Source organism: Branchiostoma floridae, chromosome 1, assembly GCF_000003815.2.
Source record: "Branchiostoma floridae strain S238N-H82 chromosome 1, Bfl_VNyyK, whole genome shotgun sequence".
Taxonomy (NCBI): Eukaryota; Metazoa; Chordata; class Leptocardii; order Amphioxiformes; family Branchiostomatidae; genus Branchiostoma; species Branchiostoma floridae.
Genome location: NC_049979.1, coordinates 13491876 through 13513718, shown reverse-complemented (window position 1 = coordinate 13513718; position 21843 = coordinate 13491876). Strand labels below are relative to the sequence as shown.

The window sequence follows — 21843 nt, the reverse complement described above, 5'->3', positions numbered from 1 at the left end:
GTGTGGACTTCTGTTCAAGTGCTTCTTTTGTAGCCTTCAGCTCACTCAGTACAGCCTCCTTCTCACTTTTCAAAGCCATGATCCTGGAGTCAGAATTTCTTTGATTGTCCTCTAGGGCCTTGGACAGTTGTGACAGCATATTGCTAATGTCTTTGACATCAGCTTCAGCTCTTTCTAGCTTAATGTTTGCCTCGTCAAGCTGTTCTTGTAGCTGTAGTTTTTCAGCCTCGATGGTGGTAACAGTGTTCTTCAACCTGCCTGCAGTTTCATCCATTTCTATTTGTGTCAAATCCAGTTTCTGACTTAACTCTGACACGTTGGTTTCCAACTGAGATTTCTGCTCTAGGTAACTTGCATTTTCAGCCTTTGCTGTCCCCAGCTCCTGTTGTAGTGTGTCACACCGAGAGGACAATTCTTGACAATGTTGTTCCAGTTGGGCCTTGGCTGTTGCTTGCTGTTCAAACTGCTGTGTCATGCCATCAAGGTCACTTTGTTGGTTGTCAAGGTCAAACTGTGCTTTATTGAGTTCAGCCGTCAGAGAGTCTCTCTCCTCTTCAACTTTTGTGAGTGATGCTTGAAAATCCTCAATCTTCCCAGCTGACTTGGTCTCTGTTTCTTTGGTGCTCTGAAGAAGGCTGGCTATCTGTTCTTCCAGGGACTGCAGCTTCTTTTCCCGTTCCTCTCCTGTGGCCTCCAGCTTGTCCACATCATCAGCAAGTTTGGTACACTCTCCTGTCTTGTCATCTACCATATGCTGCAGTTGCTCTACTTGTGTTTCTAGAGATTTGATCATGGTCTCCTTGTCCTCCATGTCCATCTGTGTCAGCTGTAGCTGTGAGTGCAGACTGCCCAGCTCCCGACTCTGCTCCTCCTGTTTCTGTGCCAGCTCTTCCCTCAGACTCTGGGTCAAGGTTTGGAGAGACTCTGTCTGATCTTGTAGCTCTGCTATTGTCACATCTTTTCCCTCCGCTTCCTTCTCTAACTCTGACAGCCTGCTCTGAAGATTTTCGCTTTGCAGTTGACTCTCTGAAAGCTTGTCAGAAGCTGTTTCCAAGTCAGCCCTCAGCTTCTGTAAAGTCTCATTTTGTTGGTTTAGTTGGGAGGTCAGAGACTCCATCAGTTCTCCACCTGACTGCAGCTCCAGTTTGGCAGATGCCAGCTCATCTCCCATCTTCTGGGCTTCAGCTTTCAGGTTTTCCAGCTCCTCTTCCTTGGAATGGAGTTGGGACTTGTTGTTCTGCATAGCCAAGCTTGCCTGCTCTAACTGGTCATTAGCATCTCTCAGTTTCTCTTCTTTGCATTCAGATTCCTGTCGGAGGGAATCAGCATCCTTCTGTGCTGCCTGCAACTCTTTTTCCAAGATTTCCATCTCTTCTTGCCTGGCTTGGATTTCAGACTTGCTATTCTCTACAGACATGTTGGCACATTCCAGTTGGTCCTCTGTAGCTCTCAGTTTCTCCTCCTTATCCTGAAGAACCTGCTTCAAGGTATCAACATCTTTCTGGGCAGTCTCGAATTCCACCTCTAACTGTGCAATATTTGCATCCTTCTCCATCACATGACTCTGGGCAGTTGCCATGGCAGCCTGAGCCTTCTCCAGCTGTGTCTGCAGTTCCTCCTGCTGCTCCCTCTGGTCGTCCACATCCATCTGCAGCACCTCCATCTTCCCCTGCAGCATCTGTTTCTCATCAATGGCTTCTTGTAGCTCAGACTTCAAAGATGTCAGTTGATGATCCTTGGCTTCAACTGCTGCCTTCTGAGTCTCACATTCCTGTGACAAGCTACTGACCTCTTGCTGCAGCTCGGTAACCTTTTGTTGCAGTTCCTCTGTCATCCTTGCAGCAGCGGACTCCGCATCTTGCAGCTGTGCCCTTGCAGCCTCTAACTGTAGGTCCTTGGATTTCACTGCCTCCTCTTGACTTTCCAGTTGACCCCTCAGCTTGGCTGTCTCGTTTTCAACTTGATTGATCTGGTTTTGTAGTTCCTTAGTCATTTTGTCGGCTGATACTTCAGTGTCTTGTAGCTTCTTCTCAATTTCCGCCAGCTGTGCCTGTGCAGATGAGTGCAGCTGGGTAACCTGCAGGTGCTTCTCATCCAGCTGGTCCAGCTGTTGCTGCAGGTGTTTGCTGTTTGCCTTCTCTTGATCTAGCTGAGATGACACTTCACATAGCTCTTTGCTGATACTGCTCTGCTCTTCTTGGGCTGCTTGGATCTGCAGGTCTTTCTTTTCTAAGATTTCCTGCTTGCTGTCCAGTTTAACAGCCAGCTCTGACAACTCCTTATTCAGCTGTGCCACCTGTTCTTCCAAATCTTTTCTGGTCTTGTCAGCATCAGCCTCCATCTCCTGTAGTCTGATCTCAGCTTTCTGCAGCTCCTCCTGTTTGGCACTATACTGGAGAGTCAGCTGTTGTTGCTGTGCTGTCAGGTCATCATGCTGTCCCCAAAGCTGTGCAAGGCTATCCTGTTTTTCCTCCAACTGCTGCATCACCAATGCAACCTGCTGGGTGGAGCTGCCCAGCTCTTCCTTCACCTTCTGGAGCTGTGCATCTCGTTCTGTCAGAAGCTGCTCACTGTGCCCAAGTTTGGCTTCCAGGTTAGCTTGGGTCTCCTTAAACTCTGTCTTGACAATTGTAAGAGCCTCTTCTTTGTCCTGCAAAGTTTGCTTGAGAGAAGCCAATTCCTTTTGGACCTCCCTACACACAAAAAGAGAACAAAGATATGTTCATATTGTAACAGCTTCCACTTGAATCAGTTAATCAACATATCAATGCAGATAAAAGTACTGAAGAATAGTACAGAGTCTTACTGGAGCTTCTCCTGCCCAGTCTTGAGTTCTGTCTCTGCTGACTCCGAACGGTGACGGTACTTAGTAGTCTCCTCCTCAGACTTCTGAAGTGTGTCCAGCAGGTCACTGGCCTCCTTAGCCTTGTTGTCAGCCAGCTCACAGGCCTTCTTATAGTCAGTCTGGTGGACAGCAAAATGGGCACATTTATATCTTCACATGAAATGGCAGCAAGTTGGTCTGACCTCAATAGAGGCAACTTACTCGTTATATTCCTACTATTACGTTGATAGAGAGGTGTAAAAAGGTGCTTACCTGCAATGTAGTATTTTCTTTCTCCAGTCCGTCTGTTGTGGCCCTGAGCTGTGCAGTCTGCAGCTCCACAGAGTTGTAGGCTTTCTTCACCTCCTCCTCTAGATCTGACACTCTGGCCTCAACCACACCCTTCTCCTGACGGACAGTGTCAATCTCAGAATGCAGCTGGTTGGTCTCATCCTGAAGACAAGCAGAGATTCAGAGTTACAAAATGTCAAAGACTGAAAATTTCCATTAAGTAAGAAACAGTCTCAAGTTAACATAATGCAGACAAGTAATCTAAAATGGTTGGTAAACTATTCTGTTAGAGAAACACAAATCACACCTGAGCCTGCTTGAGTTTATTCTCCATATCTGTTAGCCTCTCCTCTGCCTTTTGTAAGTCCTGTAGCCTATCATCCAGGCTTTTCTGCAGGCCAGACATATCCTCAGCCTTCTTGGCCAGCTCTTGTTCTTTTGTTTTCTGTGCCTGGAATAAAACAAATAAATTATTGACATTTCTTCTAACTCACTCAACAAGGCAAAGATGCATACCTAGTGATAAAGAATAGAAACCCACACCCTGATAAACTCTACATTGCTCAGTGATTCCTACCTCCTGTGCCCTGGCCTCCATCTCCTTGCCACGTGCCTCCAGCTGGGCAATGCTGTTCTGTAGCTCCTTCTTGTCCTTCTCCAGTTGTGCAGTTTTCTGTTCAGTCTCCTGCTTCTGGTCCCTCACCTGGTCCTTCAGCTGGCGGGTCTCATCCTGCAGCTCATTCTTGGTGTTCTGGGAGAGAAAGGCAGACGAGTCATAGGGGGCCTTACTTCATAATTCTGATTCCATGGATTCATCTTCTTCAAGTTCAAACCGTTTATCTTTTGACATGTCTAAAAGAAAGGAAGCTTCCTTTAAAATTCAAGATCACTCAAGTAAATGGCTTCTAGATTCTAGATTAATACAAAAAACACAGCATAGCCTAAGAAAAGAAACACAGTTTAAACTACTAAAATGTTGAACATTGTAAGCGTGAGGTTTGTCTGCTTACCTGTAGGTTCTTGAGGTCTGTCTTGAGCTGCTGGTGTTCCCTCTGTAGGGCTGACAACTCAGCACTGCTCTCCTTACTCTTCTTGAGCTGCTCCTGCAGGTTGGACAGGTCACAGTCCTTCTTCTCCAGCTGACAGCTGAGTTTGTCTCGCTCTGTTGTCAGGGTCTGCAGCTGTTTCTTAGTCTCTGCAGTTAGGTTCTCCTGGTGAGTTGCCTTGTTCTCTGTGTTCTGGGATATTGAAACATGTCTGGTTAAGAACCTTTCTTTTCATTCTTACTTCCCATAAATCTTTTCAAGTATGAAAACAGACAAAAGAATGTTTCCTTGTAGAGTACCCTAAATGAATGGTTCAACTTCGTCATTTTCTTTTAACCTGAACCAATCTGGGCTTACTACACGTAGTATGCACATGCAACTTATCAGTTGGAGAGGATTGGAAATAAAAGAACAAGTTGACACTAAGTGTTGTGTAAGCTCTACATGTCTGTTGTTATTTTCTTTCTAACAAAAGCACGCAAACAAACCAGTAATTTCTGTTTGAGTTCCTGGATGTGTTTCTCCTGCCTTGCACTCTCGTCTGCCTTGTTGGTGAGCGAGTCTCGTTCCCTGGTCATCTCCTGGAGCTGTTTCTTTATCTCTGTCATAGACGTCTCCTTAGACTTTATGTTCTGCTCAGCACACTGTAAGGGATTCAACAGTAACAAGCTCTTAAACATTGAGATATTTTTAGAATCCCGCTAGGCTGTGGTAGAGTTTACTGGGGTTTTACACAGTTTTAGCTGTTGTATGCCTTTCTCTTTCCATGAAGATGTATTTCCTTACCTGAAGTACAAATGATGTATACTATGTGATCATTAGATGGTCTTTGGATGTGTCATGATGAAGAATAGTATACATGATCCTGTTTTCTGTTAGATATGACAAGAGCATTTTGATACTATGATCAGTTCCACAGAAGGCAAACCTGTAGTTTCTGTTGCAGCTCTAGGAGTTGTTTCTCCAGTTTGCCCTTTTCCCTGTCTACGCCCTCAGCTTCTGCCTGCACCTTGTTTCTCTCATTCTGGGCCTGTTGGATCTCCTGCTGGAGTTTGTTCCTGGTCTCCTGATGCTGTTTGTCCATGGAGGCAAGCATCTGAGCCTGTTGCGCTATCTGGAAAAATGTATGGAAATATAATTATACCAAAAGATTTTTCTTCATCCTTTCAAACTGGGCAATAGATCAGAAACATTAGACCACAAGTTTTAATCCGAAAAATTTAAAAACAAATATCACAAATCATATATATCTTGCACAGTATGTTCAGTTCATTTCCTTGCCCAATACAATGAAACAAAACTTTGGTATTCTGGACAAAGCACAAATTCTGACAGTTTTCCATAATCCCAGTCCCTGCACTATTGCTATTGGAAAGCCTACCTCAGCGTTGAGCTCCCGTTCCCTTTCCTTGAGGCGCTGCTCGTGTGACTGGCGAGCAGACTCAGCATTGTGGCGCTGACACTCCAGCTCCTGGCCTAGAGACTTCAGCTTCTTCTCAAGCTCAGCAATCTGAGGAGTTAATGAGCTTTGTTAGCAGATATCAGACGGTATTTCTGGACGAAGGTATGGGACAGATGTTCTTCCTTCTTAGTATTCAGTCAGTATATATGTCAAGTTCAACCCGTATAATCCACAGCTTTGAGACTTTACACTACATCAAACACAAAGTCTGCATACAATCAAATCGGCTTTTAAAACTTTAAAACTGTGGCTCAGATTATTACATCTTTAAACTTTTTTCTAGCCATGAAAATAGAGTCAGCAGTACAAACATGCATCATACCTTTGCCTGACCCTGCTCTACTTGGTTCTTTGTCTTGCTGGCCTCGTCCTGCATCTTGGAGACAGTTTTGTCCCTGTCCTGCAGGGTAGATGTCAGCTTCTGCACCTGCTCCTGAGCCTCCTTCACCAGCGCCACCTGCCGCTGCAGTTCTGTTTCCTTCCCCTGCAGCTGCAGCTCAAACTGGGATAGCTGTGTCTTCAGGTCTGAGGAGAAGAGATCACAACATGAAGATATGTACAGTACATGCACTTCAGTTTCTATGCTGTTACACTTACAACACTCTACGGGTGCCAACATACACCAAATTGAAATCCTTATAATGGTAATACACAGTACTACTGAATGATTTCCATTTCATGCCAGCAGAGAACCTTTGTTCATCAGATCTTACTACCTTTTATTATTTCGAAGAAGTTTGTGTAAAAAGGAAAAGAAATTATAAAATGTCTGATTGTATGCTGTAGAAAAATTTCATAAGAGGCATCTGCCATTTACATTTCCATAAAGCAAGTATCTTGGGCAAAAACAATTTGTTTTTCCTTTTGGAAAGGAAGTCCTCCTACCTTCTGTCTGTTTCTTGGAGTCCTGCAGCAGACCCTGCAGCCTGACCAGCTCAGTGTTATCCATCTGTGCAGCAGGTGGGGGAGGGGGAGTACCAAAGGGGTCTCGTAACTGTTGGGTCTGAGACCTGGTACGAGGGGTGCTGACTGGGGCAGCAGGGGAACCAAGGGACACGAGGTCAAAGGAAACAGCCACATTTGACTTTGCTGGGGTGACAGGAGAGGATGCGGCCTGTTTCTCATTCAGCTGGAAACAAAGGAGAGCCCACTGTCAGCACAAACTTCATAAAGATCATACACAGAGATGTGCACATCCTTAATCAAATCAATTTTTCTTCAAATCTCTTTTCTCAATGGAAAAGGGACACAACTTTTTATTACCTTCTGTTTAAGGTGCTTAAGTTCAGTGTTAACCCTGTTGAATTCAGCTGCATCCCTGTCCCGCTGACTCTCGAGGTCAGTTATCTTCTTCTTCAGGTGAGAGCTTTCATCATCACTGCTGCTCCCGCTCCCATCTGTGATGAATCAAGACATTCACAAATCCAGTTTAACATTTGTTGGTCTCTTAAACTTTGCATCAGTCTCATTCTTGCACACTTAAAAATTCAATGTACCTTCTAAAAGAAGATAGCATTGTACATATAGCTACAGTGTTCTCGCCAGGCCTTTTCAGCATAGCGGGCCCCGTATGCTGTGATTTGGATCCCCTACATCAGGATTTGGGCCTCTACACTGTCTTTCAACCAGCATATAGGGCTTTTTGGTTGTTTTTTAAGAGTTTGGTTGTTTGTAACAAACTTTTAAAATAAGTTAGCTTTATTGCACTAAATTTCAACAAAAATAGTGTTTCTAAAGTTATAGATATTAAAATTTTTATGGGGAGGATTCCCCCAGACCCCTACAATGCTCACCCCTGCATCTTCTTCTTCTTTCGGTTAGGCTGCCAACCTCATCTTTTTGAGGATTCTGCAGCCGTGGCAACATGGAGAGGTTCACTGCGCAGACTGAGGGGGGATTATATTTTGGATTTAAACATAGACAAGGATGGTGATAGCGCCACCTCCGCTGGGAGGCCGTTCCAGTCTCTAGTTGTACGTGGGAAGAAGGCATTTTGCCTATATTGGGTTCTACTAGTCGGTACCTTGTATGCTGCGGGATGGGTCGATCTCGAACTTCTAGCTTGTGGAGCGGGACTCGTTTTGCAGTTAATAGCCAGATCCCCTGAGTGGTATTTATAAAAAGTGACCAATCTGGCCCTCCGTCGTCTCTCCTGGAGTGTTGGCCACTCAAGGTCGTGAAGCATTTCGCTGACACTGGAGGACCGTCGATACCTGTTTGACACCCACCGGGCAGCCCTACGCTGGACCGCTTCGAGCTTCGCTATATCCTTTGCTGTATAGGGGTCCCAAACGGGACTAGCAAATTCTAGTAATGGTCGGACTAATGTAACATAAGCAAGGTTTTTTATCTTTTTGGATCCTACCTTTATGTTTCTTCTCAGAAAACCTAGGGTTCTGCTGGCCTTGTTGGTGATGTTTGCGATGTGCGTACACCAAGTGAGATTGTAGGTAATTGTCACTCCTAGATACTTGGCTTCCTTGGTTGAGACAAGAGTGTGACCATGAAGTTTGTAGTTCATTGTTTGGGGGACCCTCTTCCTTGTAATATGGAGTGCTTGGCACTTGTCTGGATGGAAACTCATCATCCAGGTTTGCTCCCACTCAGCAAGACGATCCAAGTCTTCTTGAAGTACTTCCTGATCCCTAGTCGAGCTGATAGTTTTGTGTGCCAAGGTGTCGTCTGCAAACAGACGAGCAATAGACGACAAACTGGTAGGGAGGTCGTTTATATATAACAGAAACAGGGTGGGGCCTAGAACAGATCCCTGCGGCACTCCTGAATCCACTGGTACAAAACTTGAAATTGAGCCTTCCACTACTACCGCTTGCCGGCGGTCGGTGAGGAAGCTCTGGATCCAGGTCTGCAGCGACCCTGTGATGCCGTAGTAGTTTAACTTATGGATGAGTAGGGAGTGGCAAACTTTGTCAAATGCCTTGCTAAAATCCATTATCAGGGCATCTGTTTGTCTCCCCTGTTCAAGGTCAACAGACAAGTCATCCACAAGTCCGAGTAACTGGCTTTCACAGGAATGGCGGCGTCTGAACCCATGCTGCTCTTTACATATGATTTCATTTTCTTCTACATAAGACATAATCGTACTAGTAACAATATGCTCCATTATCTTACATGGAATACTGGTAAGGGAAATTGGCCTGTAATTCTCAGGACGATAGCGTTCCCCTTTCTTATAGACTGGGGTAACATTTGCTGTTCTCCAATCTCGTGGTACGACACCCGACTCGAGTGAAGACTGAAAAAGGAGAGTGAGTGCTGGTGCTAGCTCGACTGCCAATTCTTTCAGCAACCTAGGACTGATGCCGTCGGGACCAGGAGCCTTTTTGGGGTCCAGGTTTTGCATCAGTTTTAGCACTCCGGGCTCAGAGATGTTTATCGAGCTACATGTTGGTGCATTTGGTTGCTGAAAGAGGTTGGTTCTATTCTGAAATTCTGATACAGTGAAAGTGACCTTTTGGCTGAAGGCACTTTGAAACTGTTTGTTAAGTGCTTCTGCACGGTCCACGGCTTCTGTAACAAGTTTGCCCTCTACTTTCAAGGGGGCAACACTTGCAGCCTCGGTCCGCTGCGACTTGATATAAGTCCAAAACCTCTTCATGTTAGCCCCAGGGACTGCATGAGGGTCATCTTGGTTAGTAAACAAACTTTCAGTGTATGACCAGTAGGCTCGGCGTAGCCGACGCTGGATTGTATGTTTGAGGGCTTTCATTTGTTCACGTACCTTAGTGTTACCAGTCTTTTTCCATCGTTTGTATAGTCTGTCCCTACGACGGATTAGGCGAGAAGTAGTATGGGAGAAGTAGTATGGTCTACCCACGGTTTGCATTGTTTACCACATGGCTTTGCTGGACTAAGAATCTATGCTGTGAAAAAATCCTGGTGAAAACACTGATAGTTAAGCATCCAAACATACATGTAGTATTTTTCAACCCTTAGACTTATGCAATCAGATTTTATGGTAAGTTCCTTCCAACTTACGCCTCCTACTCCCCGTGTACTCCTGACTCCTCCCACGCTCCAGCTCAAACTGCAGCTTTTTAATCTCCTGCTGCAGGTTCTTGATTTTCTCTGTCTTCCCTTCTAACTCCTGACGCTGGTGGTTAGATGCCTCCTGTTGGTAGATAACAGGTACCGGTATATTCAGTATGGCGTAGCTATGTGAGGAAAACACTGTGCATTTTATATTTCTGCTTAGGCCACAGCAAGTAAATTTTATGGATGACATCAGCACGCGCATTAATTTTCGCCTGATTTCAGAAAAAAAAAACAAGAATTTTTTTTCTTCTGCGGGGATGGTCAACATGACGATAAAGTACCAAAATGAGCAAATATATTGTGTTGATGCCTAATAATTGTACTTGTAGAAGTGACACTTCCGAGGTACCCAGGACTGTAGTTGCAGAAATGAAACTTAATGGATAGTTGTAAAAGTGACACCAATATGGAAGCTATGAGTGTGGTTACCAACTTTGTTGGTGATGCCAGTCTACTAGTCACTAGTGTCACTTTTACCACACCAGTACATGTCTTAAATACAGTAATGAATGCCTTGTTGGCTCTAATACCATGTTTGTACCTTTAATTCTTTTTACAACAGTCATCACAACTTTATGGTACCTATTTTTGAAAATGTAGCCATCTTGTTTTTTTCACCCATCTTGACTTGTTTTTTTTCCGCCCTATCGCACTATTTTTGCAGTCTGCAGAGGATGTCATCCATAAAAATTACTTGCTGTGGCCTTATATAAATAAATGGCTGAGCAGCTATTACCAAGATTGTCATATATACAATACAGTGGATTCCAATTATTCGTATTACGCCTTTTTGGATAATTCGGGTAATTGGATAGAATTACGAAATCCCAAAACATTTGCCATTCATTCTATTGTTTAGAACATCGCAGAATTGGATAACCCACGGTCTCAAACTTCGGGTTTTTGGATAGAATTACGTCAGGCCACACAAATTAAAAATGGGAAAATATGCCCTAAAACTCACAAAATGAGTCCAAAGGTAACTAGTAAATGTATGAGTTATTGTATAAAGGTGTAAAGCCATGCAAAGGACCGTAAGAAAGTTACATTCCACAGAAAATCTAGCCGATAGCACTAGATCGTGCGTGCGAACATTTGGAGTTAGGCGCCATTTTGTTAGGTTGCCGCAAGGTATGATGGGCGAAGGTCATGGGAACGTCAACACGCTTTTGAGTTCATATTTCCCCTTCAGACAACGTCTAAACTTGGTTTACCCTACAAAAATGTGTTTTTTCATATCCACTGTCTCATTAATTGAGCTGATTTCGGCTGCGCTGCGTAGATTTACAACAACGCACGTAATGCAACGGGTGTGATTTCGCAATGACCTATCTTGCGCATTGAATGGCGGGATATCTCAACCCACGCGCCACCATTTTAAATGTTTTGAACGTGAATTTTTTCCGTCTTCCACCGCGAAAAACGGAAATTTCAGAGTAATTTGTGGACACAAGTTGTAGACAAGAAGGTGAAGAGTTTATCACTCTCCAATACCGTTGTTTTAACTTAAAATTATGAAAGTAACGTCATATTCTCCGGCATACGAGCGGAGCCATGTTCGTCTTTGTTTTGGTATGCCGCCAAATTGCCGATGCACGGCTGTGCGAGTCAAGCGTACTTTTTCACATGTGCATTTAGCCACTGATTTGAACTCTTTATTAGATCAAGCATCTCACAGAAATCGCACAGTATCGGAACATATGATTAAAGTTTTGTAAACGGAGTTCCGTATCGTTAGAGTGGTAACCTCTATGAGCGTCTGTGTGTTATGTTTGCGTATTGGTTTTCAAAACTACACCCCTCCCCAACCAATGCCGCTAAAGCTGGTCATATAGCCAACTTCGGACTCTAGAATAGGCCGGATAATTGGATAAAATGCCCAGACAAATAGGCGATACAATAAAGCGGATTCCACTGTATTTCAAATAGGAGTACAGAAAAAATAGACCATGAGTCAGACCTGTAGCTGTGAGTTTTCAGCCTGTAGTTTCTCAGCACGATGCTGAGCCTTGGCAAGTTCCTGTTCCACCCGCTCCAGGTCCCCCTTCAGCTGGTGGTTCCTGCCAGTCTCTGTGTCCAGGGAAGCCTTGGCGTGGGACAACTGGCCTTCCATACAGGACACCAGGGATTCTTTTGTCTGCAGGTCATGTTGAATCTTCTCTCGCTTCTTCTGCAGGTCCTCACAGGACTCAACAAGTGTCTGGTTCTCTCGTTTCATAAGGGTAACCTGGAAAGACATGAATCAGTATGGATAGTGCTGGACAACAAGGTCAAGTTGGTTATATTTTTATATGGGGAAAGGTGAGCAGTACTGAGACATGATTATCTGGTCAGTAAGAATGATGTTTCAAGAAGTAATGTAGATAGTATAACCTTAGACAGTATCCTAATTTAACACAGTATACTAATCAAATAAAACTAGTATGTCCAGATCTCATTTCAGCTAAGATTAGTAAGAATAGGACTTCTATAGGTCAGACAACCATTACTGGTATTGTCTGTAACAAAGAAAAGAAGGGACTGGTTGTGTTTCTCACCTTATTTTTCTCCTCTTCAAAGTTGCGTTTTGTCTTCTGCAGCGTCTGCTCCAGGCTGTCCATTTGGAACTGGCGCTGTTTCTGCTCCTTCTTCAGCTTCTCCAGGTTTGTCTCTATCTCATTGACCTTCTGGAGAGCCCGGGTGGGCAATCCATCCTTCCACTCCTGAGCTGCCCAGCTCATGGCTACTACACCTGGAAATAATTTCTGTTAATTTAACAGACAAAATTGTAACAATATTTTCATACATCAATCAATTTCTCATGCAACCCACACGAATCAAGTCATGCTGATATCTTGGTAGGAAATGTGTCTACATAATCTTATTATTATTCATAGATTATAGCAGTTCAGATAACAGGAGTTATGGAGATAACCTCTTTGACTTCGGCAAGGTGGTACTGGGGACCTTATATTTGTCTTCTGTCATGAATAATTCAGCATAGAGTAGCATCTCCATCAATTCATGCACTGTTTACACCAAACTACAGCTGCATGTGTAAATACTATAATCAAGAACTTCGACCTATCTTTAATATCAAACATTTACGTCCATGAAATTTTGTACCCATGATAGTAGACAACTAAATTTGAACGATAAATCATAAACATGAGATCGTTACAGTAGACCTCAAAGATTCAAGGTAAAGATTTTTTTTTTTTTTGGTGGGAAACGCAAACGTTCAAGTTATCAATTTGCTGACGGAGTATATGCTACCAAAAAGGCGATTCAAAAGTCCTTACCTTCAGACCGTCTTCTAGAGGAGTATGTTCGTATCGCAGAGGCTTTTGTTTTACTTTAAACGTCCGAATTCAAACTAAAATGCCCGTAGTTTGTTGTCATTGTTCAAGACGACAAACCGATGCCGTTTTTCATGGCTTCAAAACCTGAGACATTCATACTACACGCTGATTGGTTAGCGGTCCAGAGCATGACGGGATGGGGTCACAACTTGAATGGCGTGTGCGACCCCGGAACGCACAGAAACGCACTACATATCGAGGGGGTTTAAATGATATTATGTACTTCACATACCATGAAAGACGATGGCGCTAAGAAATAGCGAGAGTTATATGATGAAATTATTTGTATTGGTTGCCTAAATCGATATATGATGCTCTCTGTTTCATTATTTCCTTGTTTCATTTAAGTTTGGCCTCGTGTCGGTTTCCACGTTCTGATGCGATGGGTGAGTACATTTCTGAAATTCCATCCATCTGATATCATCAAATCGTCTGACAACTCATTCCATTTACACGGAATATTTGTTCACCCGCGGGCTTTTCTTGGCAAGATTTAGCAGACAAGCTACTGGGTCAGACCCGGACACCGTACTAACTGCGGCTTTGTGGACTTGAACCTCACTGTTTGCCGAGAAAAGTGGGCCCAACTCTTGGTGACCCCGGGGGCAAGGAAGCGTGGAAGAGTCCGCCGTTTTTGTTGTCGTTCCGGCTCCCATATTTACTCAACGGACCAGCTTGGGATCCACGGGTTCTGACGCAGATCTCAAGGATTTCATACGGAATCATACAGGATATCCTGCACGGTGTGTGGGGAGAGTTATCCAGTGAATGTTGGCGCGGGTTTGAGGGGTGCGTGCGACCCAGGCTGACAGGTAGGTCGGCGTGAGTCTATGTCTCCCATCTGGTCTCCCCTTCTGTTCTGCCCGATCTGCACGCAACCACTTGCTATTGTTTGTTAAACAGGGGAAGCTCTTTAGATGGGCCATTATTGCATCTCAGGCCATTCTTCCTGTCGCCGATAAATGTAAAAGGTTGGGTTGTATCGCAATTATGACCAGTCATAGGTTGTGTCGTGTCTAAAGTGGATAGAAGTGGGGGGAGGGGGGCACTAGGCAAGGTAAGTGGTCCTAAGTGAGCGGTGGACATACCACCTGTCAGGAAAATTATGTCCCCAAGGCGAGGAGGTCGTGATTCAGCTCGGTTGTAGTGTTGTTTGCGGCATGTGATGATACCCATCGAGTGTTCTTCAGTACCAGTCGTTTTTGTTTACATCTAGTTATGGACCTCGCATTGAAATGACCATAAAGACTTACAAGGAAGTCCTGAAATAGTAGATCAATCTAAGTTTAAAAAGCAGGTTATATAAACAAAGACATAAGTAAATCCTCTTCATCGATTTGTATGGGTGTACTATCTTGTGGTCATTTTGAGAAGCATTATTCAACTAAGACTAACTCTGAACTCAATGCTATGCTAACAATTTGAACTGTTGTGTTTTTCTGTTCTCCTAACTTACCAGTATATGATTATGAGATCATAGCTTAAGAATATTGGAAAAAAGGTACAACAAATTTGAACAATTTCAGATCAAACACTGTCACACTGACTCACAGTTCATACTGTTTCAGCCAGGGTTGTTGTTTTTGTGTTGCAGGAGAGTATTGAAGCAGGACATCCTCATTCATTGGCAAATGCTTAGTTTAAAAATGTAGGGTATAATTCATGCATCCCTTTGAGAACATAGAAAAGGCCATAAGTATTTATACAACACAATTCAACATTGCAAATCACGTAGAAACAGCCCAAATTACCACTCTGACTCATGGATACCTCACTGTCAATTTGTTTTGAGGTCCATGCAGTTTTATCTGGTAAGCTGATACTAGTGGTACAGCCAAAACATGACACTGGGCTTTCCCCAAGTGAAAATACGAGTTGCTAGTGGCATGGAGACCACAAGTCTGTCCAAAGTATTCAGCATCACTTGCATGGCTAGATGACTAGCATGTTTCCATGTCAATGACCTCAGCAAGTGGCTGTTTTTAAAGGAGTCAGTGGTATTTCACACTCCATTAAGATTTGCTTAAAAACACCCTCATCATGAACATCATTTACAGGTCCAATAAGTCCTGGAAATGAGGCGTGTCTGTAACAATCGTCTTGCTGCAATCATCCCCACATTAACCTTTTGACATATTGGTCCATTTTGTGTTCCTTTTCCGAGAGACATACTCATGCAGCTTGTGTCATTTCTTGTTCAGACAAATGCCAATACCAGTAAATTTTTTTTGGTACATATTAGTGAATTTTCTTCTTCTTTATCCTCAGGTAGACGACCTTCCCACAATGTCTCAAGCTTGCATACAGAGAAGAAAAAACAGGTAGCGGAGTATTGAGGAAGTGTTGCTAAAGCAACAATGCCATTTGGACTGAAGTTAAAGAAGACCAAGCGATACAATGTCCACACGAAGAACTCGTTCGTGATCCCAGTACAGTTGCTGGATAACACAGTGATAGAATGTACCATCACCACAGAGAGCACCGGTCGCCACTGTTTGGAGGCAGTTGGACAGAGATTAGAGTTACAAGAGGTGAGTATTTCATAAAATACAGCCAGTAGTTATGACAATACACCATCCTGCTTTTGCCTTTGAAGTTTAATTTTGAGGGCAGAGTGGAGGTTGAGCAGGGCATGTATTGCCCTGTTGTCATCCTGCCCCCACCCCATGCTATGGCACAATAAAAGACGTGTCTGGTGCTACATGCTCTGCAACTGCAAGTATGCATTTTGTTACATGTGATCTGTGACTTTGAATGCCCTGTAGTTTTCTTTCATGGTTTGACTCACAGTGATCTGGTCGAGTTCTAACTTGTAAGCCTGTCAGAAACCATGTCTGTACCGTGTACGTGAGTAAACTATCCTTTGAGTTTGGTCACCAACTATGGTAAGCTCTCCAGCCTGGTACAGGTGGTTCTTTTCACTGACAGGTAGAGTGACTGCTTCATCTGGGCAATAATTTAACTTGGACAGACTGTTGATATTCTAATCACCTCCCTCCCAGGAGAGAATCAAATGGGGCCTAAGGAGTTCAAGATGGCTTAGGAGTGGGGGTGGTGGGGTGACTTTGATTGTTTGGATGCATTAGACTTCATATTACCAACAACAGAAGAGTATGATATACCAGTAGTCTCCCTCTATTGTATACTTGTAGTACAAAAAGATAAAATTTCCACACATAATGTGAATGTGGATTGATTTATACAGAGGGACATACATAGAAACCTTTAATGTATGAGCTTTGTCAAACCAAGGAGGTTGTTTTTTAATCTCTTTGGTCAGACATTGTCCCACCCAGGGGCTAGGAAAAGGTATACAGACATCGTCATATGGATATCATGGGCTAAAATTCCTCTCCATGTCCACCACTTGAACTCGTGTAACAAATATGCCGAATGTGCTGTGGTAAGCCACAGCTTGGGATTCCTCTGTTAGATATGTGTATCACTCCACCAGGCCTATCCCAGTACTAGTATTTCAAGTTGCTTGATGCAGACACGCAGATTGAATGAATGAAATATTGGTTAATTGTACTTGAACATATGAGGAAATTGTTGTGTCTATATTTGACTCGTTTCTCTTGCCTGGAAGCTTTTCCTTGGGGTGAGATGTTTCCCTGTGACCCATACCAATTCTGGAAAAGGGAATGATCCTTTGGGAAGCCTCTGAATAGTTGGGAATATCTTTTTGATGTCCACAGAGAGCATGTTATTATGCAGATGATAACAGGAACTGATCACATTTGTTATAATGAAAAGTCCATCCATATCAGTCCATTGAATGTAATCAAAGATACTGATAATCCATCACTTGAGAATGCTGTCAACAGGTCATTCTTCAATGTTCAATTTCTACATTCCTTTGCCTTCTGGGCATATGGAATCCATAGTACATGTGAAATGCTGGTGTACATGATGTGTAATTTTGTTATACAACACTGTTGTCCTCCCCTTCCCTGCAAGAGACATAGACATGAAGGTCATATTTCCACATACCAGTCCTTGTGTAAATATTGTTTGGGAATAACATGTCCATTTAGGATAAGGGCATAGCTAGCTGATAAGAGGACAGTACAGCAGTGTTTATGCAGTTATCCCAACCAGTGGTCATGAATAGCCACTCAGGCATGAAGGGCTAGCACATGTGCTTCTTCAAGCCTGAGGCAGCAGAATGACAGATGTTACAATACTACATAGAGACTGGGAACTTTTATTAGTATATTTAGAAACTTCTGAAAGCTAAGGCAGACATCTACTCTACTAAACTTCAGCGGGTGACTCCAATTTGTCTGTTCGTTCTCTAAGACTGGAAAAGGCAAACTCTTTTGTTGACCGTCTCCAGAACTTTCCCTGAGAGAGTGAGCTATTTGCTCTGTCAGAGTTGGATAATCGAGGCATGACCCAAGTGTGATGTTTACCAAGCAAGCTAGATCGCCCAACTGTGAAGCTGTATATAGGTACATGTGAGTCCACCCTGGCTAGCAGGTACACAAAAAGGCAAGACTAGCCAGGGGTCACTACCAAACTGGGTCAGCCAGCAGTGAGAGTGGTGATGCACACATTTACTGGTAACCTAGCCATCTCCTGTTTCAGTGTCCCCATCCTGTGTTGTCTGGCCTTCTGCTGGATAAGTCTGCCTGATGTAAACATTTGTCAGATTCATGATGGAAGCATGGGCAAGTCTTTTCAACAACAGATGAGATAATTTCCTGATTGTCAAAAAAAGTACATGGAAAATGGTGGTATGGCTTCCTGCTTTGTTTCATCATGTTGTCCTTATCCTATACAATATGCAACACTTTTACGTTGTAAGAGCTCATTCATTGGATGGTCTATCCTGGACATATGATAAGCTTACCTATGATTTGATGGGTTGTACAAAGTCTGATGACCAAAAAGGGCCACAGTGAAAAACACAGTTCTTGTTAGGGACACACATGCATAGAGAGAGATTAGAGGGGATGCATGTGAGGTGGAAATGAAAAAGTTGCACCTGGAGTTTTTCTAGCCCAAGTTGTCGCTAGTCAGTTGGAAAGAATAGGATCACAGTACAGTAAAAGAAAGAACACATGAACTGCTGAGCTCACAAAGTGATTACTAGTTCTACCAGGTAAATAAGATGCACTTTTCTGTAGCTCTGTACCATCCCCTTCAGCACTGACAAGTGCCAGTAGCCAGACTGTCAGGATGATGAGCCCCAGAACTGGTCCTAAATCCTATCTAAAATCCATATCTAAGTATTTGTCACTGAAAGGATTTCATTATTTATAGGTTCTCAGATCTTCTATCTTAATTAGTGGCTCAGTAGATCTATTAACTGTCCAGACTCTTGTCTGACCTCTTTTGTCTCAGACAGGACAGCTCTATGTTCTTTATCAGCAAGACAAACACTAATGACACTGCTGTCTACCACTCACTGGGACCACTCTATATCATGCCAGCCACACTCAGGCATTGGAACCAGTGATTCTGAGATAAGGTTTACTTTCCTTCATTTTCTGAGAGATAACAAGGGTTTCAAAAGGGAAATATTATCTGACTAAAATTCTCCTACATGATTCATACAAGTGGTATTATAGATATAATAGTAATACAGTCAAACCTGCCCGAGCGACCACCTCTTCTCAGCGACCACCTGGCCATTTCGACCGCTTTTTCTCGGTCCCGATTTTTTTCCCCATTGACGTAAGCACTAAGCGACCTTTTCTCAACGACCACCTGGCCAACGCGACCGCGACCGGCCCAAATTGGGACCCATAACGACCACATCATTTTCAAAATTGAAGTTTTCATCGATTTTTTATGATAACTAGCGCGATTTTGTGCCGAAATCGTTGTAAGAAAATCCGAGTTTAGTTGTTACAGAAGATTTGTTTTTAATTCTAACGTTATATCATTATAAAGTGAACGAATGCTGAAACGTATATAGCCTCATGCTTTTTAAAGAAAGATCTGTGTATCTCATACCTTTTTAAGGAAGATCTGTACGTATGAGTGCTTTTGCCCAACTGTGCTGTACATTTACCCGTGGATAAAGTACGCTATCGGGACGTACCGGGCATCGAATTTGAAAGGTGCACCGTAGTTAATTCAGATCTAACATAGCGCTCGACGCATAAAGGCTTATAATATGGTAACTGACAGCATCAAAGTTCCCTTACTGTCTGAAACGTTAGTGTACAAATACTTTAGCTTTAAAACACTGTATCGTATAAAAGCTCGATAAAAGCTTGGGGTTAAATTTACAATTTACAGTGTGCGTGTTGTATTTGACATTAAAGACCTCTCTTCTTTGCGTGCGTGCAGTACTTGCTATTTGCCATTAAACACAACGGAAACCATTTATACTTTGCATCGGGCATATTTTGAGTCGATACTCTTCTCAGCGACCACCTGTCCAAATCGACCGTTTTTTCCCGGTCCCGCGGGTGGTCGTCTTGGGCAGGTTTGACTGTATACATATTTTTGCAGTCTGAAACCCTCTTCCAGTATTAGAAACCCATTACATGCCATATGAATGCATATTAAGATATGTTAATTAAATTGTCTCCCAGTAATTTACCAATTAAGACTAAGAGCTACTACTGTTTTTCTTCTCTGGTGAAATCTCATTTGAATTGTCCAGAAAGTGTGTAGGCTTATCATGTTGGAGATAAGAAGTTTTTTTTATAACTAGTAGCTACTGTCTCTGCATTTCTCGTACCCTGACAGTTTGATACCCTGGGAACCAGAGTTTTAGACAGGGTCGTCAGAGAATCTGCTCTGTAGCCAGGGCAGGTCTTCCCAAGTATTTGCCATGCAGGGAGAGTTTGCAGGCCTGATTAGGCTATTTATATAATAGCTATTTCTACTTCTAGAGCAAGGAAACTTTGAATACACTAGTAGTATGTATAGTACATTTGTAGTAATCTAGCAAATTATGGAGGTGGCATTTGTGTCTGAATGTTTTGATTCTGTGGGGAATTTTCCTCCAACAAGAGGTTGAAAAGAATTTTCTAACTGCATTAATGTCATTCATGTTGTACATTGCACCATACATATTGGCCATAATGTCCTATCCTTGATTGAAAAATGGACAGGTGACAAAGGATAGATTTTTGTTGTTACAGTTTGTATTTTTAGATCTGTAAAATTTCCAACCTATTCTATGGGTAGTTTTGCTGGACTTTGACTCAAGTTTGTCTCTCCTCTCTTATATACTCCGGAACTGTGGAGTTCTCTATTCATACAGTCTCCCCAGCATATAAACAGTCTTTTGGCAGCTAGTTTTGCTGAAGTTGTATAACCTACCAGGTGTTCCCAGGCTATAATTATAAAGAACATAAATTTTTGCCATGATTATTGTTTGCCTTTTCCAGCTGTTGCAGGCACTTGTAGCTTGCCACCAGATTACTACTTTCTTTTTGATTGTATTTGAATCTCACAGCTGTTGCACGTTATTTTTCCAAAGCCAGTTTGACTCAGCTCACAATAGAAGGCTGATCCTGTTTATGTCTCTCCTAAGTTTATCATTGTTTGGTTGTTATCCAACTGTGTTACTGTGTTACCAAATGCCTCTGTTCAAGGGGAACCATGTTCTTAGACTTCTTTGTCCAGTTTATGTTACTCTAGAGTCAATGTCAAAATGATACAGTATGATTATCTATAGTCCAGTTAGAGGTTATTCTATGTTTACTCTTCTTCCTCTACATTAAAAGAATCATTTGCATAGAATAATAAAGTCAGACACTTTTTTTCAATTTTGGCTATAAACAATCGTAATCGATTTAGAGAAAAGAGGTACAGGTCCAGTCCTAGTAGCGCATGTATAACTTATGTTATAAGGTAGAAAATAGCTTTCCTTTACATATGTCATAGTTCAGTTGTTCCAGGATGAAAGTAGCCAGAGATATGGATAGCTTTCCGAAACTTGATTTACCTGTAGCTCATCTAAACACTTGAGCAGTTTCTATCTTTTAGTTAGCCTACAGTAAAAGCAGTATATGTCATAAGAGGTAAATGTACCAATTTCTGCCCACCTGTTGCAGGTGTGTTACTTCGGGCTGCGGTATGTGAGCAAGCGGCTGCAGCTGCAGTGGGTGGAGCTGGAGAAGCCCCTGAAGAAGCAGCTGGACAAACTGGCACATGAACCACTGGTCTACTTTGCTGTGATGTTCTATGTGTCTAATGTACAAAAACTCAACCAGGAAATCACAAGGTAAGATCAACAAAGTGCTATATAACATACATGTATATATGTTACAGATACGTGTAGTTAGTGCAGCTTTTGTAGCATATGTACCCTTTGAGTATTACTGGGAGATAGTTTGGCTTTCAACCAAACCATTGGTACAGTACCACATACAGTATAATTATTTGACTTGAGAAGGCTGTTTTTCTAGATCTTACACAGACATATTTCTCCATTTGCAAACTTTTTTGTTTTTGGCTACCTGTAAATCTCCAGACCTGTAGTAGAAAATATGTCAAGTGCAACTCAACCATTGTAGGGTCAAATGTCAAGGTAAGGGTTATTGACCCCTCAGAGCCATGTAGATGGCCTTGGTTGGTGTTCATTAATCAGGCATTCCAGATAGTCACTGTCACAATGCACCTGTTCTGTATCTTGTCAAGGAAGTCTCCACTATCTTTCAAGGATACACGTTTGTTATGTTGAATTAGAATGATGAGTGATGTAAGTCTTCCTACTCCTTAAGTGGTGAGTACAATTTATACAGGTAGATAGTAAGGGACAGTGTTTCCGCCAGACCTCAGCTGGGAGGCCGTCCACCTTGGGGCGCGAAAACCGCGAAAATTAAATTTAATTGCAAAACGCGCGAACATTATCCA

The 21843-nt window shown here is 42.8% G+C and overlaps 2 protein-coding genes across 2 annotated transcripts in view; one reads left to right on the top strand and one right to left on the bottom strand.

The window, feature by feature from the left end:
* The window catches only part of LOC118415344 (centromere protein F-like), a gene marked incomplete in the record, with an annotated part of 17686 nt that extends 4548 nt beyond the window's left edge, over window positions 1–13138 (bottom strand). The window contains 16 exon segments of the mRNA XM_035819868.1: window positions 1–2693; window positions 2807–2964; window positions 3098–3277; window positions 3423–3566; window positions 3693–3866; window positions 4126–4353; window positions 4650–4805; window positions 5090–5275; window positions 5543–5671; window positions 5946–6148; window positions 6509–6752; window positions 6887–7020; window positions 9620–9752; window positions 11637–11903; window positions 12214–12407; window positions 12958–13138. Of these exon segments, the coding sequence (XP_035675761.1) occupies window positions 1–2693; window positions 2807–2964; window positions 3098–3277; window positions 3423–3566; window positions 3693–3866; window positions 4126–4353; window positions 4650–4805; window positions 5090–5275; window positions 5543–5671; window positions 5946–6148; window positions 6509–6752; window positions 6887–7020; window positions 9620–9752; window positions 11637–11903; window positions 12214–12396 (5212 nt within the window).
* Window positions 13139–13410: 272 nt separating this feature from the next.
* The window catches only part of LOC118428847 (tyrosine-protein phosphatase non-receptor type 21-like), a gene marked incomplete in the record, with an annotated part of 22118 nt that continues 13685 nt past the window's right edge, over window positions 13411–21843 (top strand). Inside the window, 3 exon segments of the mRNA XM_035839084.1 lie at window positions 13411–13829; window positions 15286–15548; window positions 21042–21211. Of these exon segments, the coding sequence (XP_035694977.1) occupies window positions 15375–15548; window positions 21042–21211 (344 nt within the window).